Source organism: Miniopterus schreibersii, assembly GCF_964146895.1.
Source record: "Miniopterus schreibersii genome assembly, chromosome: 7".
In the NCBI taxonomy this organism is placed as follows: Eukaryota; Metazoa; Chordata; class Mammalia; order Chiroptera; family Miniopteridae; genus Miniopterus; species Miniopterus schreibersii.
The window spans coordinates 44696253-44708649 of NC_138108.1; the positions used below are offsets into that span (position 1 = coordinate 44696253).

Below are 12397 nucleotides of genomic sequence, written 5' to 3' on the forward strand. Positions count from 1 at the left end.
TGTATTATTTTTTTCTTATTTCTTATTTTCTTTCTTTCCCTATTAGTGTTTCCCACCTGCCTGCAGACTCACCTTGCTAATCCCAGCCTGAAGTCCTGAGGACTTTTCTTTAGACTTTGCAGTTCTCCCACTTCTGTTTGCTATTGTCCTCCACAAACAATAAGTTGTCACTTTAATCCTTCACCTATTCACACATCTGAAAGCGTTTGAGAGGTGGCTTGGCATGTATAGCATTTGCATAAATAAAGGCTGATGTATGCAGTAATGAGCTCTATTCATTGTATAGGTCAGTAGTTTACTACAAATTCTTTTTCTTAAATCATTTTGATGTGTGACAGAGTGGAATTTTACCTTTTTGATTTGAAGCCGTATTTTGATTTTGTTTTGCTCCCCTTCAAGATTAGCATGGCCTTTTGCTCTGGTTATGGTTTTTAGCAGCCCGGCTATATTCTGGCTATCTTTCAGTGTCTGTAACTCTGTCAGTTTTGCCAAGCCTTTAAGCAATTTTCTGTATGTTTTTTTCACTTTAAAAAAAAAAGGAAATCATGTGTTTCTCTCTGGGATGTTGTGAATATATTTTTAGGGTTGGTAGTGCTACCAAAGCCTCGAGTCCAGGCGGTCCCTTGCTTATGAATGACGGGTACGCGCGCGCACTCGCTGCTGCCCTGGGCCTCTGCCTCGCCCCCTCCGCGCGCCCTTTTGCAGCCAGAGCCCGTCTTCCCTCGGGCCGGGCTGGGGCTGCGTGCTCCAGAGGCCGCGTGGGAGCCAGTTCCCAGGAAGCTCTGTTCCCGTGACTTTGGGAGATCGTTCTTAACACGTAGAGCAGATTTTGTAAGTTCTGCTCATGGAATAACAAAAATGTTAAAGGGCACGTGAACGAATTTGCAAAGAGAAATGAATACTTTAAATACACATGTTCTGCAAAGTTGCAGTCATGGGAAAGCACGTTTGTACCTAATCAACGTTGGTCTCCGATGCTTCTGAGGAAAATGAAAAACCCAGTTGTAGCAATTGCTTTCCTGAGGTTCCCCCTCTCTGTTTATTTCCGCTGCAGGTGTTAATGTTGACTTTGCAGAATGACCCACCCACTTTAGAAACAGGAGTAGAGGACAAGGAGATGATGAAGAAGTATGGCAAGTCCTTTAGGAAATTACTTTCACTGTGTCTGCAGAAAGATCCTTCCAAAAGGTATGTCAAACCTGGCGGATGAGTTACTGACCTGGGCTGAGTCACCACGAAGCTTTGTTTGCGGAGGGGAAAGGCCCTGGGAGGGCACCTGCTAGCTCAAGGGAAATGCTGCTCCTGCCCCCAGGTTTCCAGCCTGCTAGTGGGAGACAGCGCGGGTTCAGAGGGAGAGAAGCAGACGGGGACGGGGAAGAGGCAGAGGAAAGTTTTAGTGTTAGTAAGATTCACTGTGCGTGTGAGGTGTGGGCTCTGTCATCAAAGGAAATGAAGTAAAGCGGAAATCAAAAGAAATCGGCAGTGGTGCGTTCAGAAGCTGAGCTAACATTCTGCACTGTGTAGGTTGAGCTGACCTCTCAGGATTTGAATATCCTGCCAGCTCCAGTAGAAACCAGGCAGAGCTATTGAATTTTACATGAGCTTCCTTTTAGTTGCAGAACAAGTTGTTTTTGCCGTTTAAAAGATTATTAGTAAAGAAGATTAATATTTTTGCATTAGAAGGATGAATCATATAAACAGAAGTAAAGTGTTTTAAACTGACTTTAGAATTTCCTCTTTATTCCTGGGGGATTGCCCCCATACTATAGTGTGTCTGTTTTCTGAGTTTGTTTCTTCCTTCTTAATTTCTGTGTCTTTGCAATATCTTGAGTGGGAATCACAGAGCAGGTGTCCTTTATCACTTAAAGGAGAATGTTAACGGCCTGCGTAGAGTCTCTTTGTAGGGCCTGCCTGTGTATGCACCATCCTGACACAGTGCACGTAAGTTACAGACCTGGAGAGGACTCTGAAAAGTTTCCTGCTTACCCTCATCTGCCCTAGGGTCCAATTTGATACTTATATTTTAAAACATAAAAACTAGCTTCTCTTCTGAAACTTTCTTTTTCAGGGAAGGACCCTGCTTTTTGAAGAATTCCTTTATTCTTATGTTACGTTCTTTATGAAACTTAAGCCTCTTGCCTTTACACAGTGATCTCAGAGGCTACCCTTCTCCACAGTAAACACAGTCGACTTTATTGTACCCATTCTTTGTAGCTACTCTCTTCATTCCTTTACTTTTCACTGAATTTGCCTTCAGTCTTTCCTGTATCAGTCACCTTTCTCCTGGAGTCAGGTCTAAAGACTGTTCGCTGTTAAGCATCTTGAGATGATTTATTGTAAAAGGGGTGATTATTTTGTCACATTTACAGATTGTTTCTGCTTAAACATCTTAGTTGCCCTTTGTATTTGATTTGTAAGGCTTGTTTTTCCTCCGAAGTTATACTGATCTTTTCATTAAGATTACTTCTTTACTCTCCAGTTGGGTGAAACTGCTCTAATATTCTAATTTTGTTTTGCAACACTTGCTTGCCTTCCCCTTGTATTTGGTGTCATCTCCAAACATAAATTTTTGGCAACACCAAGGAAACAGAATTTAATCCTTCAAAGCCCAGTGAGAGAAGTACTTGTCTTTCCAGTTAGCACTGTGTTACTACTGATGGTCTTTGTGATTCTTGAGTTAGTTGAGATCCCACCTAGTGGTAATGCTGTGTAATGTCACACAATTCCAGCGCTCAGAAAATGATTCTGTAGGTAGAACTGTTAGTGTGCTTAATGATGTAGCAATATCATTCTTTAGAAGATTTGTAATTTAGTTTGAATAAATTAGATTAGATGATCATACATTATACTTAAAAAACCATCCTTATTTCTTAATAATCTTGAAAATCCTTCCAGGTTTTATTTATTTTATGAACTCAAATATCAGGTTCCCACTACCTCACCCCCACCCCCAAATTTTTAGAAAAGAGCCATACTCTTAAATTTTTACAAAGTCTTTTCCCTCAGAGTTCTCTTTTAGTGACATTATTGATCCACAAAGTATTAATAGTTTAAGGACTTCTTTTAGATATTTTCTCTCTGTCATAATCTGTTGTCACTATTGTACAATTGTCCTCTGTAACAGAGTGTTGGTGGTGCACAAACTTCCCACATGACTCTTTCTTTTAGTGAAAAGACGTAGGTGTGGGAAGTTTGGGGGGAAAAGCTTCATGGAATGTGAGAATGGAAAAAAGACAATATCGTTAAGTTATTTCTTATATAGATGCAGTTTTAAAATGTGTTCATTCCTGAATTAATAAGTAAACACTAGATTGCTGCACAACTGAAAAAAAAACATGAATATTTCCTGCCTCCTCCAGCTTTGCTTATGTTGTCCAAGGGTTCTTCCTTTCCCTCTGTTCCCCCTCCATCTGTCTTTCAACACTTAATTCAAAGGCTCCTCCTTCTTAGAGTTAGATACCCCTGGGAAAATTCCTACCTCTGCTTTATCATCTCCTGCATGACTTAGTTTCCTTGTCTGTGAAATGGGGCTAACAACATCTACTTCATAGGATTGCTGTGAGGGTGGAGTAAGATAATACACTTAGAACAGATAGCACAGTGCCCGGGGTTCCTAAATATTCAAGAAATTGGGATTGCCCTTCATTATCTGCCTTTTCTTCCTGACCAAATGGAGTTTTTGCAAATTGTAGTTATCCTACTGTATGTTGAATATATATGTCTCTTGTAGCACTTACAACACTGTGTACGTATATTGACTTACATAACAGATTTCCTCCTGAGTTTGTAAGTTTTTTAGAAAGAGAGCCTGTGGCCACTCATCTTTATATCTTTCTATCCACAGTGTCTGGTGTGTCTTACATACTCGGGTATTTCTTGAATAGCTGGAGACAACGGGGTGTTTGCAATTGGGGATGACTTTGACTCATATAATTTATGTTTATGCCTGTTGCCTGCATATAGATTATATACCTGTAATCTGAAAGCAGATGAATGGTAACAAAGCCTTGGTCTTGCTCAGTGCCTTTTTAGCGGTGAATGAAAACATAGCACAGGGGAACAGGGACCAGGACAGGTTCATGCTTGTGCAGGAGTCCTCAGGCTAGCTGAGAGGGGGTATGCTTTCTCTCAACCTTTTTTTCTAAAAAGAGAGCTGGTGTGTTGGAGCTATTTGCCTTATTTGAGTCTGTGTGCTCTGCAAAGGCATAGACGACGAATTACTTATATTTACATAGCCGAACATTTTGCTATTTCTTTAAAAAAAAAGCCTTAATCTTGTCAATTACATGCTCCCTATGGATGGAAACTATAAAAGGAACCGGCATTTTCTTTGAGCAGCAAGGGAGTGGATGTTGCATAGATAAATCCATCAGAAATGAATAAAACTTAAATATTTCATTGGGGAGGGTGGGGAAACACAGCTCTGCCTGAGGTCAGTGAGCTATTAGGAATTATAATGCAGATTGTTAGAGCTACTTGAACTTTGTCGTATTCCTCCTGAATCCTTGGAAAATTATTTTAAGTCTCAGTGGATTTTGGTTCATCCATATGTATTAACTGAACACTTTAACAGATTTTCTTCTGAGAATGTTGGTATTTGCAGACTGCCGCGTTGTTTTCCAGGATTTGAAATTGAATCATCATTCAAAGCCGGGCCCATTATTTTGGTTGCTGGTAGAACATTTCTCATAAAACAGCGTTTGTAGCTGTGCTCCATTGTGTTGCCCGATGATGGGCAGCAGCCGTGGAAGATAGAACCGTGCCTGCAGAATCCTTGCTCCTGCGGTACTTAGCTAAGAGGCAGGCAGCGACGACGGCTCCACATGACCCCTGCGCTGGCATTTGCAATGGCGTACAACTAAAACAAACACAACAAAACACAGAAACCCCAAGGCGGGTGGGCAGCACGCGCCTCAGCTTTTCTCGTACCTGCGATCACTTTCTTCTGTCTCACCTTCCTCATTCTTTCCATTCTTTCTCCTGGGGTCAGTTTGGCACATGGATTTGACTCCAAAGCTATAGACACCTGAGCTAACTTGAGCACCCAAAGGACCTGCTGTGTCATTCTCTGTATCGAGTAGAATTCACCTGTTAGTTAATATAAATATTAAGCCTATAGAAAAAGAAAGTGGGTTTTTTAGACCCTTTCTCAGTTCCCACGCTATTACATTTTGTGTCTATTGATGAAGGCTGAGAGTGGAGTGCAGAGAAAGGACTTTTCCCTGCAGCCTGCTTTCCCCTTTATAGTTCGGTTACCATGGAAGTGACCTTGCTGGGGAAGGGAAAGTATTTTCCCAGCCCCGAATCTCAAGGTATGTCTGGCATTTCCCAGCCTTCTCTCTACATTGGTCCTACACTCGACCCTTAGTGTGCAGGAGGAGGAGGTGGGGGGTACAGAGGAGAGACGAGGCATTTTGGCTCTTCACCTCAGTGCATTCACTGGGTACAGACTTTCCCCTCTTTCCTTTTTTGGGGAGATGGGGGGCTAGCGTGTGTCTATTTTCATCACATCATTCTGCTATTTCCTACTGTATTGAGCAGATGCTTAGACTTTAAGTGGCGACTAAGTCTGGCCCAAGGAGTTGTAGCTCTGTGTCCGAATGGCTAGTAGCGTTTCTTTCACCCTATATTTTATTGTGGTATGAAATTGAGCTGTAGCTGTTTTCTACTCCGTGCCAGGCATTGGGTATATAAAGATGAATGCTGTGTGGGTGGTCCCTGTTGTGGAAGGGTTATATCCCAGTGCGGGGGAGGCGGAGAGACGGGAACAGATGTTGCAGAAGGGGGGTGTGGCTGCATTGGTGTGTGGAGCACCAAGTGGGGAGCAGTGAAGTTGACTTGGAGGAGCTGGGAGGAGTGTCTCTGAAGATGCCAGCCATTTAAATTGGCTCTTGGCCTCTGAACAAGGGTGTCCCAGTTATTTGCAAACATTTTTAAAGCAAGAAAAGCAGGGTGTGCTCTGTCATGAAAGAGCCAGATGAGTGAGAGCATCATTGTAGCCTGAGGCTAGAGTTCACACAGGATGTGATGGGAAGTGAGGCTGGAGAAGTTGGAGCCACTCAGGCCACTGAGATCCACCAGGATAAATAAGAAATTGGGTCTTTTCAGAGGCCGAGTTTTGGGCAGCTGTGAACATACACACTTTGTACATGGTTGCACTTAGTGACGTTTCCTGATTCTTTTATGTGCTTGGATAGTGGGTTGGAATGAGGAAGAGAGAAGTGGTAGAGATACTAACTGGGAGGCTGTTGTAGTGGTTTCGGCCAGAGGCAATGAGGGTCTCAGCCAAAACAGTGGCCTTGAGTTCCTTCATCATTTTGATTTTCCCTGGTTTCTTTCCACTTTTAAAAAATTCTGCCTAAGTTATCTTGTATGTTTACTGTTTTTTTGTTTTGTTTTGTTTTGCTTTTGTTTTTTAATGTTGTTTCTTGTTGTGATGTACCAGGTCTTGCTCGGTCTCTTGTATAATGAGTGGTTCTCCCACGTGGTCCCTCAGTCACCCTCCCCTTCCACCCGAACACAGTTCCAACACTCCTCTTTGCAGTCTAACCTCACACTCTCTCATCTGCTAGATGTAAGTTGCTGAAGGTCGAATTTATATCTGTCCTATTCACTATAGTATGCCGAGCCTGTAGCATCATGCCTGAGGAATAGTAGATGCTCAATAAATACAAATTTACTGAGAATGAAGGGATGAATTTGGAGTAGCTGGAGGCAAAAACATTGCCGATGATGAGTAAAATGCATTAAAATAACCAAAGTTCAATCATGTGAAAGTGTTGTCTCATTTTTAGTTCTAGTGCCTGTTTAACAAGGTACACATTCATGAATTTGAATGAGCTTACCAAGGGGTATGGCACACAAAATGTAGATCGTGATCCACCTGTTGTTTAGACCTTTATTTACTCAAAGCAATGAGCAATTAGTGGCTGTTTATTGCACTGGATGTGGCCTTTTGGGGTTCTTTTCAGGTACCTGTAACCAGTGTTCCATTTGAAACTGAGGGAAAGAGCAGGAATAATTTAAATTTCTGTTTCTTTGCACAGAAATGCAGTTGAGGGCCCCGTAGGCTTAGGCAGTTTGTGCATCATTGTACTTAGGGACGTTTCCTAAATCATGTCTGTGCTCCACTTTGGCCCCTGGAAACATCTTAATAGAGCTTCCTGGTTCCAAAGAAGTGGTTGCTAACCTCTTCAAATATGAGAATCCTTTTAAACTTGCACTGTCCCCCCAGCATAAGAGTATTTGTACTTTTGCTAATCATTACCTGAGAGAATACCTAGGGATACTCAGTAATGGTTCTTTCCCTCCTCTCATTTTTTTATTATGAAAAAATTTCAAACATACAGAAAAAGGTAAAAAAAATACAGTGTTCACTAATATACCACCACCTAGATTCAACAATTATTAACATTTTTCATATCTGCTATATCTATTCATCTACATTTTGCTTGCTGAACAGTTTGAAAATAAGTAACAGACCTAATACTTCAGCTTGCATTCCATACAAATAGAGACATGTTCTACATAACCACAGTACTTTTCCACATCTAAGAAAATGAACGGTAATTTCCTAAAATTGTCTATTACCTAACATATTCACTTATCTCTAATTATTTCCAAATGTCTTTTGTAGCTTCTCCTCCCCTTTCAGATGCAAGATTCAGGCCAGGGTCACGTGTTGCATTTGGCTTTATGTCTCTTTAGTTTTTTAAAATCTAGAATAGTATCCTCATATCTTCTTCTCTTCTTTGACGCTGACTTTTGGAGGAGATCAGGCCAGGTGTCTTGGTGACTGTCCTATATTCTAGATTTTTGTGATTTTCTTTTTCCTGCATTGCTGCTGGTTTTAGAAGGAACTATTAGTCCACAACTATTCTTTGTGGACTAATGCCAGCTAATAAACAACAGAAGTAGATAATCAGTATTGTGCCACCTCCTATGAAATATTTATTTAAGGCACAGATGCTAAAATCATCAGGTAAAAGGTTTTGGGGAATAAGATATTCATATAATGCCAAAGAATACTTTCCTATTGTAGTAGAGAGATCCCAGGCCTTGGGACCAAGTTGTTAAACTTAGCATCACTCCCAGTGACATTACCTAGCATTATGTGCCTCTGATGTGCTTCAGTAAGATGTACACAGTGTTAGTCATCTGGGTAGTATTTTCCCCCAAATGTGTGATTCAACTTAGTCAAGCTGTCAGATCTGACTTTCAGCTAATAGGAAATATAAGGTGGAGAAACAAGTTAAATGATACCGCGAGGAAACAATCAGATCAATCCAGTGATGCTTTTAAATGAATTTGCATTTTATTAATCACCATTATATTTATCTTCTCCTGAAAATCAGTGGTCCGTGTACACCTGAGACAGGGCTACTTGGGGGTCAGACAGAGCTGCACACGTGGTGTGTGGACCCCTTGCAGTTCCTGCCTCTCTCGGGGCATCTTCGAGCACTGCGGACTGTAGTTTCTTGACAGGGTCGGATTGCAGCTTGGAATAAGTAAATTAGCGCTTCTTAGTAAGTATAGAAATTTAGCTCACAGATGTGCCAGTCTGACACCTTTTAGAAACAGTGCATTCATTTAGTGAAGTGTAAGGATAAAGGATTGAAAATTGATTGCGCCCCAAATGTTTAACTTAGAGGAGTGTGTGTGCTCTGTAGACGAGGAGCTTGGAAAGAACGGGAAAATCGGCACTGTTTTACTTGGTGCTGGCTTGTGATTAATTTAGTGTCTGCTTTTGCTATTCCTAAAACTGGTCTTCCAGAAATACTCTAGGATTAAGTTGTTTCATCAAGGCAGTGTATTTATCGAGTGGTCATTGTTTCAACTCTAATTTATTATTGATCTTTCAGGCCCACAGCAGCAGAACTTTTAAAATGCAAATTCTTCCAGAAAGCCAAGGTAACATGCTTAAAAACCCAAGTAAATCTGCTATTTTGAAATCGCTATGAATTCCTATGTATTGTATCTGATGTTAAAGTGTTGGGAATATTTGTTTTGCAGAACAGAGAGTACCTGATTGAGAAGCTGCTTACGAGAACACCAGACATAGCCCAAAGAGCCAAAAAGGTAAGTGCCATTAGCCCTGCTCACCCAGTTGGAGCTGCTCCCCACCCAGGGACCTGACACCCATGGGGAAAGGAGGAAAGAGATTTCCACATACTCAGGATATGAATATGTAGAGGCTGCCTGATTGGTGATTACTCAGATCACTGCACTCTGCCTTTTGGTTATCTCAGCTTGCTGTCACGTGTTTGGGTGTGGAAACAATGGGCAACAAAAATGATTTCATCTTTCCATTTATCAGCTTTGCTTAAAGAAGGTCAGAGGGGAGGGGACTGTCATGAGGACTGAACACTGGAGAGGTAAAATGTCCTTGAGTATCTTTCGTTTGGATTTCCCAGAAGAGGAACAGTTTTTCTAAAGCAGTTTGAAATGACAAAAAGAAAAACAAAACTTTTGTTTTTAATGGTTATTTGGAATATCTGTGGGATATAGGTTTTTTTCTCATAAAAAACCCTATGGTGCCTTTTATAGTCTACCTTATGTTAACTAAATTTTATTAATGATTACTTGAAAAACTTGTAAATGATTTTTAAAATGGTATGTATGTGTGAGTGTATTTATTTATGTGTGAGAGTTTTATTTATCTGTAATTACCAATTTCATTATGGTATGAAACCTAACAAAATTTAGCCTCTGTTTTGGTTTAGTTTGGTTTTAAAATTATATTAGATATTCATAATTAAAAATATTTGTGTAGTCACAGATTTAGAAAGGGAGGTCTTGTCCCCCCCTCCTCCCCTTTTACAGTCATTAGGAAAGCTGACATGAATTTTAGTAGTCTGCTCTGTAAATAAAATTGGCAAAGAAGTGTGTGTTAGTGATAGCTCTCCTCGTGCTGAGCTCTAAATAACTTAGAATGTTAACTTCCAGAGATATTGCCTTTTCTAAAACATTCTGTATGAAATACATTTCACTAATGCCTCAGGATTGTTTTAAATAGATTTTAAATATACTTCAGAAGTGACCCATTCTGTATAGCTATCTGAGCACCCTGGCTGGACCAGCAGACTTCGGTAGGGTGGGCTGGTTCTGGGGCTGTGGGCCTGGGCTAGGGCCATGGGGATGCAGTGTTGACTGCAGAGACCTGAGCAGGGTTGGCCTGTGGGACGTCCCTGAGGGAAAGTGCCGACCGGAGTCTGAGGGCACCGTGGAGAAGCTGGGAGGAGGAGCCTGGAGAGATCCCCTGGGGTGCTGGATTCGGGCACAAACACGAGGTCTTTTGATCAGATATCTAAAATGTCAGCCAGAGTTGAAAAAAAGCTGTTAGAAAGCCATTGGCTTGTACAGTGTGTCCCCATAGAACATTTTTTTGTCCTTGCCTTTTTTTTTTTTTTTTGCTAGAAGTTCTGTTTGACCTCAGCCTATAGCTGTTCCCTGAGAAGAGGTTTTCCAGGCCTGTTTTCTCTGTCGAGCTGTAGCCTCACACCCCCAGCTCCTTGTTGAGTCGACAGCCAGCCTCTCAGGTGCAGTGATGCCAAAGGGCTCACCTTCCCTCCCAAACCTCACCGTCCTGTGCTCTGTGTGTCTTTCTGAGTCACCAGCCTCAGAACGCTGGGATGATTTTTATATTTAAGGCTTCTCCCCTCCCCGCCTTCCCCATCCGATCACCCCAGATCCTGTCCTCATTGCCCTCTGCAAGCTCCCAGCTCTTTCCTCGTGGTTGTAACCGGACAATTGCAGTCGATGTCTCACCGTTCTCCCTCCATTCCCCCTTTCTGTGCCTTCTTAGACACTAGCGCAAGATTAACTTTCTGACCACGTCACTTAATTGCTCAAAAGTGGTTTCCAAAATTCAACAAAAACTAAAGCAAGTAAATGAGGGGAAAAGGCTCCTGTCAAATAAAGGCCAAGCTCCTTAGCCTTGAATTCCTGGCACCCTTTCGGATTCCAGCCTCGTATCCTAAGCTGCAGCCGACTTGAACCACGTAGCGTTTTCACTGCATAGCTCACACTTTCCTTTGGAACTTCTCCCATCAGCTTGAGCAAATGAAGACTGTTCGGGCTGTGGCGTGATTTCCTTTCTTTTGAAAGGATATTTCAGTGATTTATTACATATTAACGTGCTATGCATTTTAGATCCCATTTTGCACGTACCTGAAACAAGAAGCCGCTAGAGTTTGAAGAGATGTGGTTTTTCACCCATGTCATTCGCCATTTCCTCGCTCTTCGATATTTTAGACTCAAACCGTGGAGCGTGTTTCGTCATCCATCCTTTCACACGGAAAATGGCCACACATCTCAGTGTCACAGAGGAGTAAAGGGAGAACGTAAATCAGTTTCCTTAACCGTCTCATAGAAAAGAGAGTGCCCACTGTCATGCCATCCGGCCTCTCCAGCTTCATGAAGTCAGCCGTTTCCCTGCCACTCTCATTTTAAAGTGCGCTTTGGTTCTGAGCTCCAGTCTACTCCCTGCCCACAGGTTTGGTGGCAGGCACACCGGCCAGGTCGACATTGGTCGCAGTGCGTGTCTTGTTCGTGGCAAGCGTCCGAAGCTGTTTGCTGGCTCAGTGAGCATGTGCTTGAGTGTATCAAGGAAGGGCCCTTTGAAACTCTGTTTTCTGCTCTCTTGACCTCCCCTAGTGCTTGGCCTATACTTGTTCCTGGGACTCCTATTAATAGCAGACAAACCCCCCTCCCTCAGGGCTCGTGATGCTGGTAAGCAGCCGTGCTGTTCCTTATTTGAAACTTCCCATGCAGGCTTGGCCACTGGGAAGTAAATATTATTGTAATCACCATGTGCACTGAAAACCTTTGTTGTCGGATCTCCTCGCTGGCCTTAGGTCTTAAACACTGTCTTACAGTCTTACAGTGTTTAAGTAAATTGACTTAAAAGTTGGTTCTGCGTGCTGTTTGTGGGCCTCGTGTTTGGGCCCCTCTGCGTTGACATCAGCTCGGCGGCTCACTCCCTCTTTGCAGCGGTGCCTCCGGGTTGCTCGCGCTCTAGCTCCTGGTGCAGGTCTGTTCCTCAGACGCTGCTTGTTGAAGTGAGTCCTTTGATTTTTGTCTCCTTGGTTTGTTGTTTTTCAAAACAGAAACAGACAGTCCATTGATATACCAGTGTTTACATAACAACTGGGCCTGTTGACCTAGCTCCAGACATCTAGGCAGCCATGGTGACTTGACATTTGTTGTCAAAAACGGTCGTCTTTTCACCCATGCCGGCGTGGCTCAGTGGCCAGAGCGTGGGCCCGCATCCCAAAGGGTCTCAGGTTTGATTCCCCGGTCTAGGGCATGTACCTGGGTTGCAGGTTTGATCCCCAGCCGCAGTTGGGATGTGTGCAGGAGACAAGCAATCGATGTGACCCTCTCACATTGATGTTTT

At 42.5% G+C, this 12397-nt stretch overlaps 1 protein-coding gene across 2 annotated transcripts in view; it reads left to right on the plus strand.

The window, feature by feature from the left end:
• The window catches only part of STK39 (serine/threonine kinase 39), a 247466-nt gene that overhangs the window by 92776 nt on the left and 142293 nt on the right, over positions 1 to 12397 (plus strand). For both annotated transcript variants that reach the window (XM_081142428.1, XM_081142429.1), the window contains exons 8-10: positions 1055 to 1188; positions 8862 to 8910; positions 9013 to 9078. In XM_081142428.1, the coding sequence (XP_080998554.1) occupies positions 1055 to 1188; positions 8862 to 8910; positions 9013 to 9078 (249 nt within the window). The remainder of the gene's footprint in view (positions 1 to 1054; positions 1189 to 8861; positions 8911 to 9012; positions 9079 to 12397) is intronic.